The sequence below is a fragment of the Chaetomium globosum genome, genomic scaffold, assembly GCF_000143365.1.
Source record: "Chaetomium globosum CBS 148.51 scaffold_2 genomic scaffold, whole genome shotgun sequence".
NCBI lineage: Eukaryota > Fungi > Ascomycota > Sordariomycetes > Sordariales > Chaetomiaceae > Chaetomium > Chaetomium globosum.
The window spans coordinates 899,959-924,227 of record NT_165977.1 but is presented as its reverse complement, the minus strand read 5'-3'; the positions used below and the strand labels follow the sequence as shown (position 1 = coordinate 924,227).

Sequence of the window (24,269 nt, the reverse complement as noted above, 5' to 3'; positions counted from 1 at the left end):
GATCCGCCATCGGGATCCGGCGGCCATGCAAAAACTCGACCCCACTCCCCCAGGACCCCAGTACCGGCATCAAACCCCTCAACTCGGCGGCGTCTGGTCCCAGCTACACGAGGAGCTTCCCCCTCCGCACAGCTCGCAGCCCCCGTCGATTTCTCCCCTGCCCCGGTCATCCGGCTACCGGACCTCGACCAGCGACTACTCGATACCGCAAATGAGCGCACCGATCGCGCCACCCAACGATTTCTCGCAGGCCTTCCAGGCCAGCATGTCGAGCTCGAGCTCGCGCACGCCCGAATGCGGGATTCCTTCAGGGGGCGGGGCCGCTCGGGGCTGGGAGGGCAAGGGCCAGGGCTCCGGGGACCGGCGGCGACGAGTACTCGGACCCCGCTGGGCATGAAGCGGCAAGCGCAGCTTCACGGGCCCGGCCTTCCGCCCACCACCACCCAGCGCCGGCGGCCTACGGCAGCACCCGCATAGCATGATATTATGGCTTGCAGACGGCGGACGACCAACCTTGTTTACGAAAACAGGGCACTATAAACTGCGATTCTTTTTTTTTTTTTTTATTCTCAGGGGGGATCGAAATACCCAACAACCAACTTCACCCCCTGTTTCTGGCTCGTCAAATAGCATCTTCATTTTTACTTCTTTGCGTGCGGCAGCATCGCCCCCTTTTTGACGGGCTTCTTCTATACGATCGATCGACGACACATCCCCGCATCGACGGCTTCTTGCTACCGGGACTACAACTCTCTCCTCACGCCACACTCGAAGAAGGGGGTTCTCGGATCGGATGGATGTTTCGGGAAACCCGAGAGTCCCCCTTACCCTGGCGCGGCTACTTCGATTCTTGGCTCGACACCTTTTTGTTGCTCTGTCTTGTTACGATTTGATATTTTGATCGGGTACGATCTGTTGTGGGCGGCTCGATTCTATGATATCATTGGTGTTGGTTGCGACAGGAAAGATCAGTTTTGTGTTTGTCTTTTTTTGGAATTATGGGATGGGATAACACTATTACTACGTTTCTACGACCGGCGAACGGGAGGGTTGATGATTATTGGCGAATTTGACAAGGCTGTTTGTTTCACAGAAAAGAAAACCCAATTTCAACGGCGGAATGGTTCGGTTGATTTGCTGGTGGTGGTGGGGTTTGCATTGGGTGGCTGGGTGGTTGCTTTGCGGATGGGTTATGTGAGTGTGGGTATGTGTGTGTGTGTGTGTGTGTGTGTGTGTGTTACCATTTGTCTGGTAGGGATAGGGGCTAGCCGGCTGGCAGGTTCTCTCCCCTTTGTCTTCTCTACTAGCCGTGTACATAGATAGACGAACAAACTGAGGACGTTCACAATTGTGTCCATTCCGGGTCTCCGCGGCCCCTACCTTGTTGTCTTTCTCGACCATGTTGCGGTCTTCGGGTCGTGGCCCAAGTTTCCGGTTCCTTTAAACGACCTTTTCCGTTTAACTAACGCAGACCCAGCGAAAACTGCCGTGGGCGCAAGACATACGTTGGGTTGCAACCGCTTGGAAGGAGCCTTGATCCGACAGCAAGAGGAGTGCACCGGTCGAGGTGTACAAAGCAAGATGGGAGAGGGGTCTGTTGACGGGATCTGCCGGGCTGGGTTCAGGGTTGCGTGCCTCAACCAGTCAGGTCGGATGGAGTGAGGAGAGATGTGAGGTGAGACAATGAGATGCGATGACATCCACATCGAGCCTTGCATTGCAGCATACTCCACAACTTGATGCATAACATGGCACCTTGAGTCTGCATCTCGCCCGCGCAGCAAATGGGAGCGGCGTCCTATTCGCTGCGGCCCCCTTCATTGCCGGACAAGAAAGAGGAGAAGAGACAGGTACATGGCACCTTGGTTATGGGCCAACCCCTGGTTGGGATCGCCTGCGAAACGGAGCCACATCTGCCTTCTTTTCCTCATTCACTCCCCGCACACAAGTGAGGAGGCGTGTGAGGGCTGTGGCTGGGTCTTGGCTGCTGCTGGTTGCAGCGCGGTCAATCCCGTCTTCGTTAGCTTCGGTGGTTTACTCGGGCACAGCGAAATAACTGGCTTGTTAAACAGCACCGTGGTTTTTGGTGTGGCCTCGGTGGTTCGTTGTTGTCGGGAGCTCTTGCCGGGGAGTGGTCTGTCTGGTACCGGACGTGGTTGGCTGCCACTGGCGACGGCCTCATTTCGGCCAACGTTTTGTCGACCGTCCCGCATCCTTGAGTGAAATCATTACGCAGGTACCAGACGGAGTGGCAAAACGCGGTCCGGTATGCAACCGGCTTCGACATACGAATATGCAATAATCCAGCCGAATGCCTTCGCGCAGGTGGGAAGGACAATAACTATTCTACCGTTGTGTCCTCTGGGTTGTGGAAGAGGCGCAGATCTGTTACCCCGCCCCAAAGCTTAACAGTCTGGTCGAGATGGGGCACCTCAGCCAAGCAGTGACAAATGACATGGACGTGTCGTCACTCCCCGGTCTTCGACGGAGCATCTCGAAGGTTTCCGTGTTAGGAAGTGCTTGCTCGACCAACCATCAATCATCATCAGCGGCCGCCGTTGCAGCCGGCCGACCGTCCCGTCCGCAGACTGTGACCGGGCATCATGGCGCCTCCTGCTCATCTTCCAAGCAGCTACCGTGGTAGTATCGCCTACTTTCCTCTGAAACCGCGGGGAAACGGTCGGCTTGGCCCCAGAGTCCGGGGAAAGGCTTGATCGGAAAATAAGACAGATTAAAAAAACGTGCGCCGTCATTAACTGCGGAATGGAACGCCGCCGCCACCTCTGATTGGGAGATCTCTCGAGAGCCATCTTGGAGATGCAGCTTGACACGGACGATGTTGTGATGTTGCGACGTCGAATACAGCCTGTTACTCATCAGCCTGCTTTGGCCCTGGCCGGGATGACAGGATCGAGGTCACTTACACCAAGAGCCGGGAATATGGAGAGGCATTCTGGAGTTCTCCAGGCCATTTATGCAATTGCCGGCTGATCTTGCCCACTCCAGAGTAGGCTGGCGTTGGGGTCCTGTGCGGCCATGCCATGTTTGTCGAAACTCTCCGGGGACGGGGCGGCGCCAGGAATCTTCTTTGCATGGTAGCCAGAGGTGATCTTCAATGAACTAGACATGTCGGGACAAGGCGCTCGGAATCAGACATCCCAGTATCCCAATCCGTCCAACGTTCCTCCATGCCGTGGAATGCTTCTCTGCGCGAACATTGTCCACATGTGCTTGCATCCCGCTCAACCATGCCGGCCGTTTCTGTAAGTCTGTGGGAGACGGGGTAAGGGTGGACCAGGAGCCGGTTACGAGGGTTTGCGCCACTCGTGTCAGTTGATGTTGGCCAGTGTTTTGGAGGTGAGAAGCCGCGGGCCAGAGCAGGGCAGTTACGGGAACCAGCATTAGCGGGCATTTGCGCATTCCTTCTGGAGGCATCTCCAACGGTTCCTGCGTAACCCCTCCCTCCCTCGCTTCTTACGCACACCCATACACAGAAGAACGAGGGGCCAGACTGCCGTCTCCCAAGTCGAGGAAGCGCCGTGGTGAGGTTCTAGGGCCAAGGAAGCGGCTATCTCCGCGGCTATCGTTCCTCGAAATAGTTTAGACGAGGGAAAGGGTGAGCGGTGCCGCCGGTGTATCTGAGAGCGAGCCGCGCTGAACCCTGAACCGCTCTGCGCCTCCGTGCACCCAACCACAGACCAGGTTAGGTGTGGTGCGGGCTGCAGTGGCACAGTCTGGGAACTGAGTTGACAAGAATAACTATCGCTGCATGTCTTCTGCGAGTGCACAGAAGGTTGTGCAGATCAGCTTCGAATGGTGGCTGGTGTTAAGCCCGTGTCACGTCGATGATCATCGGCTGCCCGCTTTTCTCCAGGGGATGAGGCCGGCCTGCAGGGTGAGTGTCGAAGTAACTTTCTTTGGCAAACAGACGAGAAGTTAGATGCGCCTCACCTCACCCCAATCCCAAGCCAAAACGGAATGCGAGGAGGGGAAGTCCCCTGGGAGCAAGAAGCCCGATCCTTCAGCCTTGTGTCACAACGACGGTATCGTCACCACAGACCAGTAGGGCTAGCCGGGCCGACTTGATTGAGTTGAAAACGGCCGTGCCCTGGCGGAGTAACTCTGTCAGAAGAGAGGATGAAAGCGGCGCGCTCTGCGGCATGTCTCATCTGGCACGATGTCACGGGGTGGTTGAGTGCGCAACGAGATCCCTGCCCAAATAGGGTTCGCATCTCAGAGTCCGCACCGGGCGATCGAATGGGCCTGCAGAATGGTGGGTTGGATTTTGTCCGTTGCGTTGACCATCGGACCCAACCACGGCAGATCGAAACGGTTCCGACTGCCGGAAAATTGTCGAGCGCGATCCGGTGCGGGAATCTCGTGCCCCAGTCCCGGACGGCGAGATTGAAGGCCTATTGCAGCAGTGTCTGAGCCGTCGATATGAGACATTTCGAGACGGATACATGAACCTGGAACCCGACAACCAAGGACGGCACGGCATCGAGAGCAGCATCGATCCGGTCGAGATAGACTTGGGACGGGTTGAACTTGGGGTTGTGAGCCGACGAGTCCGACATGTCCAAGACTCCAGATGCAACGCCTGTGTGGGTTGCAGCAAGGGAGTTTAGGTCGGTTGCAACGCTGTGGGAGGAGGAAAAGGGTGCGGGAAAAGCTCCTTCGAGTGGCACTGGCTCGACGGTTTACTGGGTCCCTGGGGGAAGGCGGCAGGCTGCCATGGACTGGCAAGAGAAAGCCGACACAGCACCACGGTACCGAGAGGTAAAGGTGCGAGGGGTGCGAGGGGTGCGAGGGGCACGAAGGGTGCAAGCGAAACAATTGGCAAGGACGAACTTCGATAAGATGATCTGGATCCACTCGACATCGTTCGACCATAACTGCCAGGGTCCCTGTTGTCACTTGTCCCTTTCTTGCCAGCTTCCATGCCTGCCAGATCACGCAACTGACCAGGGCGACGGAGTGGGCAGTCCGGCCCTCACGCCATTACCTAAAAGGGTAAGATCGAAGCTTGACAGGAGGAGCCAAGGCAGTTGTGCTGCAGGGCCATCCTCTTCACACACTCATCTCCATCACCTTCCTCCACCACGGTACCAGATCCAATACTCCGGCGTTGCACTTCACGATACACGCTTCGATTAGGCCAGTGGCGCTCGGCACTTCCAAACTACCAATGGATTGAAGACTGAGCTGATGAAACAATTCCTGTGCCGATTCTGTCTCCGAGCTTTCTTTCTCGCGGCGCTTACGGAGGTTCAGACCTTGTTTTCTGGGTTTGCAGCTCCAACTAACGAGACAGAAACACCTTGATGCCCTGAAGATTCAGTATAGCTACGAGAATTCGACCCGTCCTCAACGCCCTCGATGAGCCGGTGGGACCGCCTGTCACAGCCGAATCTTAGGCCTGCAACGTCACCCCGCGACCCCCGAACGCCGGTACCGAAGAGACGTCGTGGTGCCTGACCCGCCTATCGGGGTCATTATTTGCAAGCCGAGACGACTGGGCGGGTTTGCGGCAGAGGATTCGATGCTCAACAAACAATAACTAAGAGCTATTCAAAGGAAACCCACAGCGAGATGCTGCAGGCGGGCGTGCGAGTACCCGGCCTGCCTTGGCCATTTCTGCCATATCCCGTTTTTCGCGCACCCGCAATACTCCCATTCCAGGCTCTCCTGCGCTTCCCCTTGGCCCATGACCTGGTTGAGCGGTCTGGTGGTTCGGATTCAATATACGCTTCATTCGGCTAAATTACCTGCGTCCTTGTTGATTTGGAGGCGAGCTGCCTTCCCCATGGGACAAGTCCGATACTCAGAGCCTCGCATCTCTTGGCCGAGTCGACAGGAACCCCAACTTGTCCGAGGTGCCGCGGTTGTCCGCGGCCTGCTGCTGGTGGCCCTGCTCAATCTAACTCTCGGGTTTGGTGTGTCTGGCATGCCAGGGGTCGGCCTCTCTGGGGGGTGCCACGGTCCGGCAAACGTCAAGTGTCAAAATCGAGTCACCGGAACTTGGCCGGACTCCCAAGATGGACGGACGAACCATAGGCGATGGAAGTTAAGCCTGGGATGGCACCAGTGCAGTTCGTCCACGACACGGCATCTCGTCTCCACCGGCTCAATCCATCACGGCACCATGCACAATGGCACCGGATATCGTTGAGAGAATAAAGAACGTGCCGTGATCTTAGTTTCTGCTAGCTGATCCTTGGCCGGAAAGAACTGGATGCTGCCGGGCGGAGCAGGAACACCCAGGAGCCGGTGATGGGATGTCTCGCTTGTGTCAACCACCTGCCTTCTTGAGAAGATAGGCGCGCATCTCCAGGGCTCAGCCCATCAAAGCTAACAACACCGAACACCCTCATGTTTCCATTGAGCCGTATCTAACATGGCATTATTTCGCGTTGCGGTGACGATCCGGGCATCGCGGCAGATGGTCTGGCTGCCGACTTTGGTTGGTCTCTTCTTGTCTCTGTATACCGTTGATGCGAGCGATCAGGTCAACGGCCAGTTGCGACCCGCAGCGCAAACCTTCCTGGGCGAGTCACAGTCTTTGGCACAACAGCAAGCGCCAACCTTGGGAATTTCGAGGAGTCTAGGCGCGATGAATTTGCCAGCCAACAGGGGCATAGCACGAGGGACCCGTCGGCCCCGGGTTCCTGCCGCTTCGCAGCGGCCTCTCTCTAGGGTTTACATTTTCGCCGTTCTGGAATATGTAGGTGCGCGAGTGATGAGATGTCGCCGCCGGCAGCGAGACTGTCATGGGGGCTGGGGTGATCACACCGGAACAAGAAGCCGGCACAGTGCAGTGAGGAGTTCAGCCACCCGATTGAGCTGGTTGGTGCTGTTGATGGACTGGCCAGGCCGCGGCCATTGTTTGTTCATCCCAGGGTTGCATTCCGCTCGGCTGGAGATGGGTTGATGAACTGTCGAGGCGAGAAGTACCAGCGACCTCCCACGATTGCCTGGCCTAACCCAAGGTCCCTGTGGGGCGTGGCGAGCGGGTAATCGCAGTATCGACTGCGGTCACCAGTTTTCCTCTTTACAACTATCAGATTTGGCGCTGGGGACAACAAGCCCCTTGATGTTCTGCTCAGAATGGTTTCCCACCACCAGTCCACGGGGAGGCCGGGGTAATCGTCTCGGGCTTCTGGAGAGAGACAGGTTCATCTACGAGAGGTTCTTATGTAGATGAAGAGAGCCCAGTACCCTCTGCTGTATTGATAACCTTTGATTGTCAATGCAAATTAAGTTAATGTCCGTGTTCCTGGTTGTTGAGGCATAGGCGGCGCGGGTAATCGGCCTTGCCGCCCGTGTAAGACACAGTGAGGTGCCAACATGCCTCGACGCAATGAAGGATGGGCCACGATCCGCGGTTGTCCATGTATCAAGTCATGAGGATCAGCGGTTTCGAAAGATTGTAAAGTAGGCAAATATGTAGGCCGTTATATACGTGCTTTCTAGGCGCAATGCCAACATCGTATACTTTGTGCCCAACCCGTCTTGCTCCTGGCCTTCTGGGGGAAAATGGAGAGATTTGGCCAGATGAAAGCCGGGATTGCCTCGCTCGTTGCCGCCTGGGCGACATGAAGTCACTTGTTCTTTGTTGTCTTCCTTTATATACGGGTGTTTCCCCGATCTATTCACGCTGAAGCCCCGGCGTCAGAATTCCAGGGGTAGAGGAAGGGAACATTGGCGGACGATGAGGTTGGGAAACGAGTCGTTGCTGACCCCAAACACGCTGGACACTAGGCACAAATCGACAATGAACGTTTGAGCCTCATGGCTATGGATGTTGAGCAATGAACGGCCTTCCAAGTGGCGCGAAACGCCTTCCAATACCCTCCAACCACTCGAGAACCGATCGACGACGGGCCCGCCCGAAACAACGACGCCGATGAAGGACAAGTCTGCCGATCTACGCACTCCCCTCGCGATGTAGCGTGCTCAACCGCCGCCTCACGACTCCCGAACGACTCTCCCCAAGCTCAGCAAGCTCCTCGTCGCTCCGCCCCTCGCGAGCCCGACCACCACCACGGCCACCGATACCCTCGTCTTCCTTCTTCCTCCCCACCCGCTCCGTCTCCTCCCCCGACTCCCCACTAAACACTTTCCCGCCATCATCACGATCATCCAACACACCACCACCACCACCCCCCACCGGCCCACCAAACGAACCCCCCACACTCTCCATCGTAAACGGGCTCGCTGTCGGCTCATCCAAGACCGCCAACTCTCTCCGCCGTCCAACCACCGCGGCAACACCAACGCCCGCACGGGAAATCAGCGCAAAAATCACCACCGGAAACCCCCACCGCCGCCCACCGTCTGCGTAATCGCGAACGTCGCCGCAAACCCCACCACCTCGACCCCGACAAACGCCCACACCGCACCCCTCCGCACCCCCCCTCCCGCACCAAGCAGAGGATGCCCCCCCTCGGTCAACGCGCGATCCCGCGCCAGGAACAACACCTTGGCCGTGATGCCGTTCCCCGCCAGCGCCTGGAACCCCATGATGAAGAACAGCCCCGCCAGCACACCCTGCGGAATCAGGTGCAGCACCGTCAGCAGCGGGCCGGTCATGGCCACGAGGGTGAGCAGGCCCTGCGCCAGATTGGACAGGCGCTGCTCGACGACGTGCGTGGCGCGGAAGGTGAAGCCGCCACCACCACCGGGGGTGTTGCTGGGGGTGGGGTGGGGTTTGGGGGGGTCGTTGGTGGTGGTGTTGGTGGAGGAGGAGGAGGAGGGGGAGGTGGCGGGGACGACTTCGGTGACGCAGAGGGATTCGGTGTGGAAGGGGGCTTGCGGGATGAGGCCGTTGGGGAAGGGCAGCCCAAGGAGGCCGGCGATGCCGGTGGTGAGGCCGAGCAGGAAGAGGTCCCAGTGGAAGCCGGCGGGTTTGCGGAGGGGGAATTCGGTTCCTTGGGCGATGAGGGAGGATACTGTAGTTGGTTGGTCAGAGGTGGGTGGGGATAGAGGGGCGGAAGGGGATGGGGGAGAGGGACGGACCGTTGTGGTCGAACCAGAAGAGGATGGTTAGCAAGACGGCGAAGGGGATGGCGATGAAGATGTCGCCGACGGGGATGTCCCAGAAGTGGACGAACCAGCCGCGCTCGGCCACGGTCGGCATGAAGGCGATCCCCGTCGGCAGGGTCTCGAGCGGGATGTGCTTCATCTTGCCCATGTGGGCGAAGCCGGTGAAGAAGACGACGGTCAGGGGGGTGCCGTAGTCCTTGAGGAAGACGCGCACGGGGTGCTTGAACAGGCTGCTCTGGCCGAGCTCACCGCAGATGTAGGCGATGGCGAAGACCAGCAGGGCCACCACGACGGACAGGTAAAAGGGCTCGTGGTCGCCGAGCGTCTCGAGGATCTGGATCCCTTTCTGCAGGTAGATGAAGGCGACGTAGAAGCCGAAGATGTCGCAGGGGAAGCGTGTCACGTAGCGCAGCCAGTTGCACGAGTTGGTGACGGCCAGGATCCAATGAAAGATGAGGGACCATCTGGTGGCAGTCAGTACCTCCCTTGTACGCAGCCATGGCAATGAATTGCGGGCAACTTACATCCCAATCCAGCACATGAAGGCCAGGTAGTTGGTGCCAGTAGGCATCATGATATCGTAGACGGTGCTTCGGCAGGTCAGTCCACCACCCCGAAAACCAGATCCAAGTCCTGGCGGAAAACATACTAGTTAAATACGGTAATCGGCCCCGTCACACCGACAATGACCAGCGGCTGACAGGCGAGCACAGAAAACACGACGGCGCCGAGCACCGAAGCCAGCAGCACTTCGTTGACGCCGTACTGCATGCCCGTCTTGTTGAACATGTCCAGCGAGAACGCCAGCGCAGGCAAGATGCTACACGACGGGGAGATCCACGGTTAGCTCTCGCCCTTCAACCCTCCCTGGGAGTAAACAAAACAAGACACATCAAACAACACTCCTCTCTCTCCCCAATAAAAAACCCAGAACCCAGCAAAAAAAGAAGAAAAAAACTCTTTTCGCAAAAAACATATACACCGTCGCCGGGACAACCCGATAATTCTACGCATCCGCCCAGTCACTCGCGTAGAAAAGGCGCCCTCTTGCGGACATCATTGACCATGCCACGAAAGAGGTGGATCTTCCACCAGGGGTCGTGGCGCGGCGCGCGGTGCCGTTCCGGAGCCGGGTCCGAGTCCGGCCCGGCGGCGGCGGCGGCGGCGGCGGTTGCGGAGGGGGTGGAGGTGGTGGAGGTAGGATCATCATGGTGATGGCGGGTCTCCCCGGACGCGGGCGAGCGTACCCAGTCGCGGATGCGGAGGCCTGTTCGGTGGGAGGTGCTGGGAGGGCTTTGGTTCTGGTTCTGGTTTTGGTTTTGGTGGTGGTGGGGGAGGCCGCCGTCTCCGGGTCCGGGGATGGAGCCGCCGGTGCCGGTGGTGGGTTTCTCGGTGGGAGAGGCCATGGTCTTTTGCGGTTTGCGGTGTGCTGTTGCTTCCCGGTTTTTCACTTTTTGGGTCCGACGCGATTCATCATCGATCCTCTTTCGTTTGAGGTCGTCCGTTTTGTGGATAGGAATGGTTATTGGACCTCAATGGATGAGAGGCCGAGAAAGACTACTACGACAAAAAAATAACCTCTTCCGAAAAGAAATGCAAGATCAGATGGGCCCTTCGCTTCCCGGCAACGGCGAAGAAGAACGGGCAGAGCAGGGGTGAGTGGACCCACAACGGGAACGGGACCGAGTGCAAAGGCGGCATGGCGCCAGACAACACACCGTCAGGAACAATGTGCAGATCTGGTGCCGGTTTTCCGGTATGGTGGGATAACAAAGGGCGGGATTGACTGGGTGCCATGTATCATGCTAATAATACCGAATGCTAGATAGCATAGACTTCACTTTCAGAGGGAAAGGATCATGGGAAACATTGGGGTTGATCTCAACTTGTCTCACAGTGGCCCAGCCCCATCCCGATGATCATTTTGGGGCCGGCTCCGGTCCGGGCCGGGGCGGAATCGATCGATCACCTTGAGTGTCGTCTAAGTCGAGTTCGGCCACAACCAACCTCCCCCGAGTAACACATACATACTCTACACAATACATACAAACAAAAAAATCATCGCCAACGGCAGTTATCGTACAACACACTTGCTGATGCAACTAGTCTATCCACGTCCCGCATTGCCTGCCCCGGCCGTCGCTTTGCCCTTGCTGCTGCTGCTGTTGCTGCTAACGGGAGAAACAAGAGAGGAGGGAAATAACACAAAACCAAAGGCCTTCTTTCTAGCAGCTTGCTCTTCCCTTTCCCTCCCCGCTGCAATGCGCCATACCTATTGATACAAACATGTATACGAGTTGAGTATTTTTTGTGAAGGACAGGGGGGCCAGGAATCAGGGATCCGCCTGACCGACCGCAGCACGGGTAGGTAGTAGTGCCTCTCTCCGTCACCTATTTGGCTCTCCTTTTCATCATCCCTTCTCGCCTCTCACCTCTCACCTCCCGCCGTCCGTCGGCGGCTTCTCCTCGTCAAACAGCGCCGGTTCCGCCTCATCGGGCGTGTCGGTGTTTTCGATGGGGAACGGGGGCGGGGCGCTCTTCCCGCCGTGGCGGTTGTCAAAGAACTTGGCAAACTCCTCCTTCTCGGGCCACTCCCGGGGGCCGAGCAGGCGGACGAGGTCGTCACGGGTGAGCATCTCCTTGCGCAGCAGCTCCTCGGCGACGATGGCGATCTCCTTCTTGCGCGCGACCAGCAGGTCCTTGCACTGCTTGTAGGCCTCATCGACGATGCGGCGCACCTCGCCGTCGATGGCCTGCGCCGTCGACTCGGCGAACGGCTTGTGCAGCTGGTTCTGGTCGTTCTCAAAGTGCAGCGGGCCCAGCTTCTCCGACATGCCCCACTGCGTGACCATGGTCGTGGCCATGCGCGTGACCTTCTTGAAGTCGTCGCTCGCGCCCGTGGTGACGGTCGGGAAGTGGAGCTCCTCCGACACGCGCCCGCCCAGCGTCATGGCCATGCGGTCCATGAGCTGGTTGGTGTTCATCAGGTAGGCGTCGCCGGCGGGTAGGTACTGCGCGTACCCGAGCGCGCCCTGCCCGCGCGGGATGATGGACACCTTGAGCAGCGGGTCCGCCCACCGGAAGTACCAACCGCAGATGGCGTGCCCGGCCTCGTGGTAGGCCACTGTGCGCTTCTCTTCGGGGCTGAGGACGAGCGACTTGCGCTCGAGACCGCCGACGACACGTTCGATCGCCTGCTCGAAGTGGATCATCTCGACGCTGGTTGCGTTGGCTCTGGCAGCTTGGGGACCGTTAGTACCCAAATAGACTTACAACTTTAAAAACAAGGAAAAATGGAAACATACCAATAAGGGCAGCTTCGTTGACGGCATTGGCAATGTCGGCGCCAGCGAAGCCCGGTGTCAGAGCAGCGAGACGGCCCGTCAGGTAGTCCATGTCCTCCTTGGTCAGGATCTTCTGTAGGTGCACCTTGAAGATCGACTTGCGACCCTTCATGGTCGGCCTGTCGATGTGGATGTGCCTGTCGAAGCGCCCGGGCCGCATCAGGGCCTTGTCCAGAATGTCGGGCCTGTTGGTGCCAGCAAGGACCACGACCTGCTCCGAGGTGTTGAAGCCGTCCATCTCCGTAAGAATCTGGTTCAGCGTGGCCTCGCGCTCGTCGTTGCCGCCGCCCTTGAAGCCGCCGCCATCGGCACGAGACTTGCCGACCGCGTCGATCTCGTCGATGAAGATGATGCAGGGCGCGTTCTTGCGCGCCGTCGCGAAGAGATCCCTGACACGGGAGGCACCGACACCGACAAACATCTCGACGAACTCGGAACCGCTGACGCTGTAGAAGGGCACCTGCGACTCGCCGGCCGTCGCCTTGGCGAGGAGCGTCTTACCGGTACCAGGAGGACCAGAGAGGATAGCACCGCGGGGGATCTTAGCGCCAAGCCTCTGGAACCGCTCGGGGGTCCTGAGGAAGCTGACGAACTCCATAATCTCGGTCTTGGCCTCGTCCATGCCCGCTACGTCGGCGAACTTAACCTTGACCGCCGAGTCGTGGTTGAACATCTTGGCCTTGCTCTTCCCAAAACCAAACATGTTGCTGGAACCTCCGCCCACGCCACCAGCCCGACGCGATATCCAGGCGAGCAGACCGACAATCAGGATGGTCGGCCCGAACGCCATCAGGAGGTTGGCGGCCATGCCCTCCTGGGCATAGCTCACCGGTATCCTCTCGGAGGTTGGGACGCCAAGCTCCTGCTGGGCCTCATCTAGCCTCCGCTCAAAGGCGTCGACGGAACCGATAGAGAAGTAGTAGACGAAGTTGGGGTTGGCCGCCTGGGAGTCGGGGTACATGTTCCGTACGGCATCGCGGTTGAGCTCCACCCGCACGCGCCTGTCCACAACGACGAGCTTCTCAACCAGGCCCCGGTCCAAGAAGTTCTTGCGCAGCTCCTGCCAGGTGATCTCGCGAGACGACTCAGAGGAGAAAAACATGGTGTAGAACGGGTACAGCATGACGGTCGCGATAACCCACGTGATTGGGTCGGATCCGTCGAACCGGCGCGGCGGTGGTGTTTGGTTGCCTCCCCCTTGCTGCTTTTGCCCTTTCTGACTTGACTGACCTGACTGCTTCTTCTTCTGCTGCTGCTGTTTTTGTTGCGACCCCTGCTGTGAGCGCTGCTGTTGCTCCCCTTCCTGCCCTTGCGCATTATCCCAATCTTGCTCCTTTTCCTCCCCCGGTTTGTTCGATGTAAAGTCCGTCGTTTTCCTTTCCTGTTCCTGGCTTGCTGCCTCGAATTCCGACGCCATCTTGTATGCAATTTTTGGAACCTTCAGAGCATCCATCATGCTGAGCTGCCCGTTCATCTTGCGTCGCAGGATCTCCCGAAGCTCCTCCGGGACACCCAAGTCCCTAAACTCGTAGAATATCTCCCGTATTTCGGCCCGTTGGCTTTCCGACGGGAAAGAGTCCGCAAGCCGGTTGAGCTCGTCCTGTTCTTCCTTGGTCAGGCGTACAAACCCCGGAGCGAGTGGCCGTCGGGGCGCGGGGGGTTCCTGCTTCGCATCGGTGGCATCGTTCAGTTTCTTTGGCGGCTGATCTGGAGTCTCGTTCTCGTCTTCGCGTTTCCGCGAGTTGGTCGACTTGAATCTGGGGGCGAGGAGGGTGGTTGCGGTGGGCGTGGTCTGGGGAAAGCGGGCCACATGGAATGCCGGTCGCGCTAATGGCCGCAATGGCAGCCTTGAACAGCGCGCCAGTTGGAGGGCTGAGGTGCGAAACATGGTCGCTGTGGTGGTGGGAGGAAGGGAGAGGGGGAGGGGGAGGAGCCCGGTTGAAGGCGACGTGGGTTGCGAATGCAAAGGTATCTGATGAAGATTGCGGGTCTTCTTTTCGAATCTGGGTCCCGCTACACCAACCCACCCTGGAAGTCTCCGAGCTACGGCAGGGCACTGGAACCTGCTTTTTTCCCTTCTTTTCTCCGCTCAATGCTCAATCTCCCTTGGTGTCGTTTTCCCTGCTGCCGCACTTCCTGGCGATCGCTTTGTCGCCGCCGAAATCGTCAATGTCCACCGGTGGATGGTGGGTGGTGTGTGCGTCTCGTGAGTCCGACAAGGCCGAGCCGGAAAATCCAAGCCCTGCAACAGTCCAATGGATGACGCCTGGTAAGCGGCGGGAAACATGCTGCCAGGCTAATGCGCTAGTCCCTAGACGGCTAGCTTACGGTCACGTGCCTCTAAAGTCAACCTCTTCCGGCTGACTGATGAGTGGGTTTGCTCTTCACCTGCTCGGGCCGGGCAACCCATTGCACCGTGCCGGACATTTTGACTTCTTAACGCCGGCGGCGTCAACCTACACTCGGTAGGCAGTTGAGGTTGACGTGCATGAGCGTCAGCAGCACCAAAGAGCTCGAGGGTATTGTTACAATACCTGGCTTACAATACATTGCTTGACTTGCCTCAGGCAGGCATTCGTCTGAAGACAGAACAGCAAAATGGATTTCGTCCTAACATGTTTTGTCGTACGAGGGCAGATAAGTACTGTCATTTGCATCTAGACATCAGCCCACTTCCATCGTAAACCTCAACTTTAAGTGGAGCAACCACACGCCACCTCGCAAGGAACTCAAGAGGTTTGCGCACCCCAAAATAACCTCACCACACTCCCTTCCTTCATCTCGCCGCCCGCTCACCATCCACCCATCCACCAATAAGTCAGACTCCCGCACGGCATATCCCAAGAATAGCCCAACAACCACACGGTGTCGGTATGTTGTGTCACCCTCGTCCCATTCAATCCCATCTCTGAACTTGTACCGTGATCCAACCCTGAAGATGACCATTCCTTCATCTAACTTAACATCCATCGACCGGGTTGGGCAGAAATAACCATTGGTAGTTAAAGTATTCGCATTCGACTTCCTCAGCTTGAATTACTCAACATACAAAAACAGCACCAGTAATCTTGACAAACTATCCACCAGACATATAGGACATGAGATTTACAACAGTGTAGCCATAGCCAAGTATAACATGATCAGAAAAGAAATGGAAGTCATGAATCCCTATAAGGACATATATCATAGAAAAGAAGAAGAAGAAAACCAAAAATCCACCCCAAAAGACAAGAACACCTGCGCCCCGCTATACCCCAGCAGAAACAGACCCATCCATCCATACATCCATCCATCAACCAGTCTAGTTGACACTCCCCCCTCATACACACACTCACCCTTACCTCCACCTATTCACTTCACACCTACACCCGCTAGAGATACCTCTCTCACAACACATGTCACCTCCCCATAGGCCTCTGCCCGTGCCCTTGCCCCTGCCCCTGCCCATTTTGACCCCCTCCCCCAAGACCACCACCACCACCACCCCCACCGCCCCCACTCAAATCCATATCCCCAAAATTCCCATTCTCCACGCTCGGATACGCACCACCACTCATCTCGGCCCAATTCCAATCCAGCGCTCATCGGCAGACTAAACAGATCCTGCGGCAGCATCGGCTGCTGGTACAGCGCCCCTCCTAGGCCACCACCCAGCGGCGGGCTGCCCAGCCCCCCGCTCGTGTCCATGGCGCCGAACGCGGCCATGTCGGCAAAGGTGTTGTACTCGGAGCTGTCGGGCGTGAACTCGCCGTGCCAGCCGGTGGGGGCGAGGCCGGGGGACGGGGACTGGCTCATGGTGCCGTTCATGGGGCTGTAGCTGTTGGGGTTGTTGGGCGGGGAGCGGCGGTCGTTGGCGGGCGGGGAGAGATGGTTTTGGTTGTTGGGGTTGCCGGCGTGCATCCCGTTCGCCTGGGGGGGTTGCGGAGCGCGCCGTGGTGGGGTCCGGGACGTGGGCCGGGATCGGGTTCGGATTGAAGGAGGGGGAATCGGCCGCGTTGGTGTTGGTGTTGTTGGAGCTAGCTGCTGGTTTGCTCAAGGATTGGTCATGGTTTTTCCGCTTTCCTCGTCGTGAGGCATGGTCCTTTTCTGCCTTGTCGATCACCACCTTGGCGATCCGGTCAAACTCGGAGCATACGCCGAGCATGCGGTGGACGCCGCCTGTTTCCGCCTCGTGCCCAAGCATTGATAGGAAGTTGACGACCACATTTAACAGCTTGGTGTCGGAGCGTGCCCTGGGGTCGAGGGGATTCTGTAAGATGTGCCCAAATAACGTAACTAGTGCGGACACTGGGAAATACAACACCATCCTGCAGCGGGTTAGAAACGGAGGTCGGCTGGGGCAAGAGAGGGGGTCGGCTTACCAGACGCAGGAAAAGTCGCCCTGAGGGATGTACTTAAGCAGAGAGATTGATGCTCTGGCGGCAGAGGTGCACAACGCCGCCGAAGAGAAAATGCGGGGATTCAGTGGCCTCGCGTTGAGCCCCCTAAGAGCAAAGTTGGATAGACGACTAGTCCAGTACCCGTGATGGATCGACATGCGGTGGATCGTGGTGAGGCAGTTGTAGTAGTTAAAATGCAGCATGACGATGTGGAGGATAAGTGGTGTATGCGACGCTTTGATCTCGTGTTCTGGGCGGAAATCAATCGGGATGCGGTCCTTCCAGTCTTCCAGCTCCTTGTCGAGTTCCCCGATGGTGTTCAGCAGCTCGCCATCCGATTGTTTCGTTGCTTTGGTCGAGTACAATTTGTTGTACACTCTGCTTTCCACGATGGAGAGCTCGCACATGACCCGGAAAAGGTTCATCTTGCCCTTTCCGTCCGCCAATGGAATGTTGCCGATGCCGTCCGCAGGGTCAGCATCGGGGAGTTCTACGTTCATGTCGTCGTCGTCTTGCGCAGGTGGCCTCCCGGAACGAAGACACAAATCCTTGTCCAACATGTAGGCTATCCAGAATACCCGCTTCCGTTGCTCAATCTCGATGGGATTGAGGTTGAACCCTGTGCCTCGTTTGTGGAGGCCGATGGTGTGCGAAAGTCGAATCGCCGTGGCAATGAGGAGGAAAGACGGCTGTGGGTTTGGAGTTCCCTGCATGAACAGAGACATACCCAGCAGGGCCTGGACGCTGAGCAGGTCGGTGTTGCGCATCGCCAGCTCGGAAAAGACGGCCATGGCGTTCTTGATGTAAGCCCAGGCCTTGTCATCTTCCTCTTGCGGTACCAGGTTACTCATAACGCGCAGGCGGTGCGCGATAGCCAGAGCCACGTTCAAGCTCGCCCACCATCCGGATCCGGTATAGGGGTCATCCGAGTACTGCCTCTCCACCAGATGCATAAAGGTCGGCTGGTGGAATAACGGAAACATGCAGTTGAAGTTCTCAAAGTAGTCCTTGAGCAGCGACAGCGCCTCCGGCTTCGGGGGCAAATCTCTGAAGACAGTGCGGCGGAAGAGATCCCCGAAGACATCGGGCTTCCAAGCCGTCCACTTGTGATCGTCAATCGAGACATCCGAAATCATCTGCTGGAACGATGAATCCCCCATTTTCTCGTTTACCCACTGAACTCCTTTGGGTGAAAAGATGGAGAACCCGGAGGATGAACCTTTTATATGTTAGCGGCCAGGGGACTACACAGGGATGGTTTGGTCCGTACCGATATATCGCGTTTCGCCGTTGGTATTCGTGACCAATGAGCACATCATTTCAGACAGTTCGGCGACCTCTTCCCGCTCGCCGTCCTGACTGTCTTTTTCTGGCGTGATAGAGTTCATTTTATCGCTGTCTTTAGCGGACTCGGGGGACGCCAACGAGCTATGGGGCGTTGAGGCGCGAGCCTCTTGACCCGGCACTGGTGGGGGGGACGTCGGATCGGAAACAGCCTGGGAAGCCTGCCTCGACTGTTGGTGCTTCTCGACAAGCTTCTTCTCCAAGGTTCCGAGGTCGGTGGCACCGTTGTCGTCTTCGTCTAGAAGGCCTGCGCCAACGACGTTAGCGGGGGATGGCTACAGGTACCCATCTGGGATGCGAAACACCAGGCATACCTGATAACCTCAACAGGGACTCCATGCGCTCCAATCGATTCTCGAGCCCCTCAATGTACTTGGCGCTGTTTCCACGTGTAAGTCGAGGATCTATAGAATGTCGACAACCGACACTCACCCCTTGGGAGGATTCCGCTTCTTTTCTACTTGGGTGAAGACACAGTCCGTCTTGTAGTTATTGCAGTGCGTGCAAGCTGGGAGCTTTCCATCGCACTTGATCTTCTTCTTTCGGCACATGTCGCATGCCTAGTAGCATCCGGTCAGCATGTCGACCGCCCTATGTCATCCAAGCACAGTGGTAACCCCTCCAACTCACCCTCGCAATCCTCCTCCTCTTTGCCTCGTTTGTGTCGTCCAACAATCCCTGGTCCCCGAACATTTGCGCCGTGATCAATTCAGGCGGTAACTGGGGCATTTGGATGCCGTGCTCACTGTAGCCGCCGAATATCTGGGGGGGCGGGTTCATGAGTGGTGGTGGCGGGATGGGCATTTGGAAGCCCGAATGCATGTGGTGGTCCATGGCGACAAGCGGTCAAAACTCGGTCGTTGCGGAATGGAAAAGGCTCGATGGACGACGGTTGGAGAGAAACCTGGACCCTTTGATAAAAGGGTCAATGGGATTAGGTTATTTCGAGACGGCGGGGGTCCTGCTTGTGTAGCAGTGTAGCCGCTGACTGGAAGCTGCTATTATTACCGTCCACTCCGAGGACGGGATGCGCCGGAACAACCGGGAATAGAGGCTGAGCAGCCGTGCAAAGAAAAACGTTCAGTAGAAGGACGCCTGGTTATCGCTAGGGCATGCTGGATGTCACAAGATATCGTCTGGTTCCACAGCGGTCTATTGGTTGTAGTTCGTGGCAGAGCAGAGTTGCGGATGTCTAGGCGATCCTTGAGGGTCGTCAGTGGGGAGAGGCGGGAAGGTCACCTCCCGGGAGTGGATGCAAGCGGCGAGAAATTCGAGGTAGGGCTGAAAGGCGGCCACGAGAATCAAGACGGCGAAGGCGAAGTGTGCCGTTGCATCCAGGATTGATCCCAACTTTTGTTTATCACAGAATCCTAGGTCGACAGGGAATCGCAGAAAGAGACCGGACGAAGGTCGTTGATACGGGAAAGTGCCAGTTGATGACGGGCAGTGCTTGACGCGTCTTATGGCGGGGCCTTGACCCACCTAATTCAATGCAAGTCGAGGCCCCAGGAGACCAAGCCAGTGTGCCAGAAGCATGTGGGGGAGCGGAAAACCGTCCGAGCGCACGGACGGCAGCCCAACATTCAGGGCGTTTTCTCCCCTTAAAGTGCTTGGTAAGCTCCTTTGGCGGAAGCAACCGAGCGGACTCTGCCGGTGTGAATTGCCTTCTAGGGTTGAAGATCTGATGGCCACAAGTCTTGTGGCCAGGGGATACAACGGACCTAAGATGTATTTTACGGTCAAAGTTGTGTAATTGCTGCTAGATGCTAATTATGAACTATCGATTTAGGTACCTATTTTATTCCTTTTCGTTCCTCTGACTCGTGTTTAAGGGCGGGGACCTGTCAACCGACCTAAGGTAGGTACATACCTACCCAGGCACCTTCACGGCACCTGCACTCCGGAACCCTAAAGTTTAACGAACGATCCCCGGCGTTAAAATCAGTGACACCTGAATCTCATGTTCCTGACCCGGGCTCCGGCGTTTGGGAACGGCCAAGCGCGTGGCAGGGGTTCCAGCCTTGCAGCTTGCATCATCGGAGACAATGGCCAGTTCCCATCGTAAAGTCTCCCGTCTCAAGGATCTATCTAGCATGGGCTCATGTCGGGCCGGGAGATGTTATGTCTCGCTGCGCTTGGCTCGAGACCCTTTGGAGAGTGCGCATGGTTGTCGGTGGGATTCCAGGATGCAACTAGTAGATGTTTCTAGAACTCGTTCATGCAAACCGATTGCGGCCTCCAAGGTTTCTACCATTGTCTTTGCTGCCATCTCATGTCGTGGCGGTCGTGCGCATCTTCAGGCCGCAGGTGGCCGGCCCCTCGCTTCCATGTCCCTAACTTGCAGGGGTGTGGTTGTGAGACAATCTTGAAACGGACAGGGTTGGGTTGAGAGCAACCACGGCCCACAGCTCTGACGCCATCATGGAGAATGACAAATTCCATGCTTGTCGACGCAATATCACTACGATTTGGATCCCACAAAAAAGGGGAACAACGAAAATTGAAATGAGAGATTGGGAAAAAGAAAAAGGAAGAAGAAAAATAGAGCAAAAACAAACAGGGAGTAAAGACTTCCCGTAAGAAAAGCGCAGAGAAGCCAACAAAAAAACTAAGACAAAGGGGGACGATAAAGAAGAAGGCAGAAAGAATCGTCATGGATTCATTAATGGAGCATTCAAAGGGAAACGGGATCTGGTAGTCCTGGCGATGAATTCCGTGGGTGAAGGAGGTTGTATAGGTAGCATTCAATACATGTACCTGGGTAATCTTGCTCAAGCCTAAGGTGATTGGACGGGGACATGGCAACCAGAAAGTGCGCCAAAGAGCCATGGAAACAAAGGGCGAAGATTTAGTTAAGGAAGGATTAAGTAAATCGGTTGACGCAGTGCACATGACCGCCACCATTGGCCCTGCAGTAAAGGGGCATGCCATGGTGTTGAAGAATTATATATTTACAGGCCGGTTGCAACTGAAGCCGGTCTATCAGTGACTCACATAACGGCTCGTGGGAAAGCATAAATGAAAGGGAAGGGCCTGGAGTGGACCGTATTGCCCATCCCGAGAACGTTTCTTTGCCTTGCACTTCCGCTTGATTGGGCGGTAAATGGTTGGGAGCTATCCGTCTCAAACCACTTCGTGGTCAGCCAGTTTATCCAAATTCCACGATAGGGACCGGGGATGTTACCTAGGGATGCAAGCCATGTTGTCAGATCGAATCTGATTCGCGGAATGCTCGACATTCAAACCAGATTCTTTCTTTTTTTTTTTAAAAAAAAAAAAAAGAAAAAAAGAAAAAAAGAAGAAACAAAGAAACAAAGACGAACTGTCTCTCTAGGGCGCCTTACCGGCACAAAATCTCACGGGAATTCCTGCCGCATAATCTTTTCCAAAACGTGCCGTGTAAACTCGTCCGTTTCTTACTTACTACTGAGAGGGCAGAGAACCACCTTTCCCTCGTATATCGTCAAGCAATTCTTTTCCTAAATCACTACCTGATTACTACTGTTCGCTTCACAAGGAGGGTGTTGCCAATATGTAAGAGGTTGGTAGGTAAGCCCTCCTGTTAAATCTATGAGGTGGCCAAAAATGACATTGCGAGCATTAGAATAACGGATAATCTGCGCCATGGGTACGCATTCGATTTCAACAGAGTTGCGGTATAGCCGGCTTGGGATTAGAATTGTGCTGACCGAGGACCTCGGTGTTGACCTAGAGGTCCATTTGTGAAGTACACATTGCTCCATTATGGTGGCTTGAACTCGGCCTCCCACAGGTCTGCGCAATTGTAGGCTTCCCTACGTGATGTCAGGAACACTCGAATGGTAGAAATGTTGTTATCGATGAGACGAACATAACATATCAAACCAATAAGCAAGGTCCGTTCATCTCCAAGCATAGAGCTTTCGGATTGCCCTATGAAGTGGTCAACCCTTATGAGCTGGGAAATTATCGAATATGAACCATGAATAGGATATCTGTAGACTTGCCGTTCTCTAGCGTGTGAACTACAATGATTCAGCATTGAGAAAAACTCTAATTTCGTTCCCACTTATCCACGGTTTATTTGTCACCTCCACCATAAGACATGGATACTTATTGCCTACCTACATTGGCTCTGTTAAACTTAATAGCGGTTCGCGCGTTAGCTTAATCTATCTATATCTACTCACTGCGAAGCTTCTCTGCTGTGCCCACGTGCAGTCTCTGGAATGGACGGAGATCTTGCTCGTATGTGGTTAAGTGTTCGCCAGCGGGTGAAATGCCGAACGGGGCCCCGGGTTAATCTATTCTCGACTACGGCGAAAGCCGGCGGTTGCATGATATTTACCCATGAGCAACCCGGGAGCTGGTCCGCACTCATGCGGCCTTGGCGTTAAGCACCCCAGACTCTCCTGTTCCCATGATTTCGGGCGGATCCCCAAATGGTTGTTTTCAGACTTGATTCCGCTCCTTTGCTCCGAACTACAACTCCTTCTCCACACCAGACGGAGAAACTAGATGAACAGGGACGTGTCCTCGGGTTGGAGGGTCTGATGGCAGGGTAATATTGAAGCGGGGAGGGTTGGAATTCCCCGGACATATATAGTCGGGGGCTGATGGGCCACATTCTTGTTTGCACGCCGCCAACCTTCACCCTACTCCAAAGATACCTCAAGATGCTCGGCTGAAACTGTCATCGCCGGGCCTCCTGCTAGCTTCCGGGCGCGGTTGCCGCTCCGGCACCAAACCCGCTCGAGTTCGTCAAGCCGGGGCTCCGAGCCCCGGGCGTGGTCATTCAGAAGTGCAGCAACCCCCGGGATGCTCGCCCTTGCGTACGATGATGGGCCCGTAACCAGTACACTTCTGAGCTGGTAGACATTCTTGATGCGGCGGGTGCCAAGGCCACCTTCTTCTGGACCGGCACGCTCTATGGGTGCATCTACAACCAAGCCACCGCGGTCAAGAAGGCATTCGCCTCGGGCCACCAGATTGCCTCTCACTCATGGTGTGAAGCTCTGTCTCTAGTTTCCCCTCGCTCACTTACTCACACACAATACTAGGACCCACGGTCACATGGGCAGCATGAGCGCGCAACAAATCCGCACCGAGATGACCAGGGTTGAGGACGCCATGGTCAACTTGATCGGCAAGAAGCCGGCCTACATGCGCCCGCCTTACCTTGAGACGAGCGGCCAGTTCCTGCCGACCATGGCCTCCATGGGCTACAAGGTCATCACCAACGACGTCGATTCAGGTGACTGGAACAACCAGTCGCCGCAGCAGAGCCAGCAGGCCTTCCAGCGTGCTGGCGCTGGCGGCAACGGTCACATTCCCCTCATGCACGAGACCTACGCCGGCACCGTCCGCACCCTCACCCCGTGGTTGATCAACTGGGCAAAACAAAACAACCTCAAGCTGGTTACCGTCGGTAAGTTGCACTGAGCGTCATGTGATCGAAGGACTATGCTGACTCTTTACAGCCGAATGCCTGGGCGATGCCAACGGCGCGTACCAGTCCGGAACCTTTACGCCCAACGGCCAGAACTCCTGTTAAATGGAGGCCGAAGGGAACCGACCAAGGTTGATATTGGAACGAGCAGTACAAAAACACGTATATAGTACCTGGTTTTAGTACATAAATCAATCCAAGCAAACTATAAGCTTCGTATCATGACCAATTGATATTTCGTTTGACATACAGAGAACCGCCCTTTCCGGGTGAGCCAGTTACGTAGAGTCCTCTACTCTTGAACCAGCGTCGAGCAACATCCCTCTCGACAACCTCTAACGGGGTTTTCCTTGCCCCCCTTTCAACCGCCAACTCTTTGACTCTCGCGCTATACTTGCCCCTCACTATCCAAAATCCGATCAACAGCCGAATCGACCGTTGCAGGAGATGGTCTCCCCGATCGCAAATTTATGCCAACACCAGTTCCACTCAACACCAGGCACCACCTCGCATTTGTCCCTCGGTAAGGCCTCGCTACCTCGTTCTGGACGCTGAAGGACGAACGCCGTGCCATAACCCCTCCCATATCCGGAGGTTGTAATACCATGACATTCTTGCGTATAAAAAGTATACCCGTACAAATCAGAAAGGATATCGACTAATCTGGAAGGTTGCTCTAGAAAACACTCCCCTCTTCAATGGCTATGGCTATTATTTCTATGGGGGAAA

The 24,269-nt window shown here is 56.2% G+C and overlaps 7 protein-coding genes across 7 annotated transcripts in view; 3 read left to right on the top strand and 4 right to left on the bottom strand.

Annotated features, from left to right (window-relative positions):
- Positions 1 to 397, top strand: part of CHGG_02422 (uncharacterized protein) — a gene marked incomplete at both ends in the record, with an annotated part of 2,602 nt that extends 2,205 nt beyond the window's left edge. The window contains one exon of the mRNA XM_001228937.1: positions 54 to 397. Coding sequence (XP_001228938.1) covers positions 54 to 397 — 344 coding nt within the window. The remainder of the gene's footprint in view (positions 1 to 53) is intronic.
- A 1,944-nt stretch (positions 398 to 2,341) lies between these two features.
- CHGG_02421 (uncharacterized protein) lies at positions 2,342 to 2,810 on the bottom strand (the record flags this gene model as incomplete). Its single annotated transcript, XM_001228936.1, has 2 exons — positions 2,342 to 2,385; positions 2,534 to 2,810. 2 exons carry the CDS (start codon positions 2,808 to 2,810, stop codon positions 2,342 to 2,344), a joined length of 321 nt encoding a protein of 106 aa, XP_001228937.1.
- A 1,765-nt stretch (positions 2,811 to 4,575) lies between these two features.
- On the top strand, positions 4,576 to 6,172 carry CHGG_02420 (uncharacterized protein; the record flags this gene model as incomplete). Its single annotated transcript, XM_001228935.1, has 3 exons — positions 4,576 to 4,785; positions 5,347 to 5,470; positions 5,589 to 6,172. The coding sequence occupies 3 exons, from the start codon at positions 4,576 to 4,578 to the stop codon at positions 6,170 to 6,172; spliced, it is 918 nt and encodes a 305-aa protein (XP_001228936.1).
- Positions 6,173 to 7,927: 1,755 nt separating this feature from the next.
- Positions 7,928 to 10,451, bottom strand: CHGG_02419 (uncharacterized protein; the record flags this gene model as incomplete). Its single annotated transcript, XM_001228934.1, has 6 exons — positions 7,928 to 8,337; positions 8,403 to 8,951; positions 9,019 to 9,509; positions 9,570 to 9,635; positions 9,695 to 9,865; positions 10,138 to 10,451. The coding sequence occupies 6 exons, from the start codon at positions 10,449 to 10,451 to the stop codon at positions 7,928 to 7,930; spliced, it is 2,001 nt and encodes a 666-aa protein (XP_001228935.1).
- A 1,029-nt stretch (positions 10,452 to 11,480) lies between these two features.
- On the bottom strand, positions 11,481 to 13,806 carry CHGG_02418 (uncharacterized protein; the record flags this gene model as incomplete). Its single annotated transcript, XM_001228933.1, has 2 exons — positions 11,481 to 12,286; positions 12,351 to 13,806. The coding sequence occupies 2 exons, from the start codon at positions 13,804 to 13,806 to the stop codon at positions 11,481 to 11,483; spliced, it is 2,262 nt and encodes a 753-aa protein (XP_001228934.1).
- Positions 13,807 to 15,981: 2,175 nt separating this feature from the next.
- On the bottom strand, positions 15,982 to 18,946 carry CHGG_02417 (uncharacterized protein; the record flags this gene model as incomplete). Its single annotated transcript, XM_001228932.1, has 6 exons — positions 15,982 to 16,621; positions 16,751 to 17,987; positions 18,039 to 18,359; positions 18,427 to 18,491; positions 18,545 to 18,672; positions 18,743 to 18,946. The coding sequence occupies 6 exons, from the start codon at positions 18,944 to 18,946 to the stop codon at positions 15,982 to 15,984; spliced, it is 2,595 nt and encodes an 864-aa protein (XP_001228933.1).
- Positions 18,947 to 22,909: 3,963 nt separating this feature from the next.
- On the top strand, positions 22,910 to 23,645 carry CHGG_02416 (uncharacterized protein; the record flags this gene model as incomplete). Its single annotated transcript, XM_001228931.1, has 4 exons — positions 22,910 to 22,946; positions 23,042 to 23,096; positions 23,152 to 23,519; positions 23,572 to 23,645. 4 exons carry the CDS (start codon positions 22,910 to 22,912, stop codon positions 23,643 to 23,645), a joined length of 534 nt encoding a protein of 177 aa, XP_001228932.1.
- Positions 23,646 to 24,269: the final 624 nt, after the last annotated feature.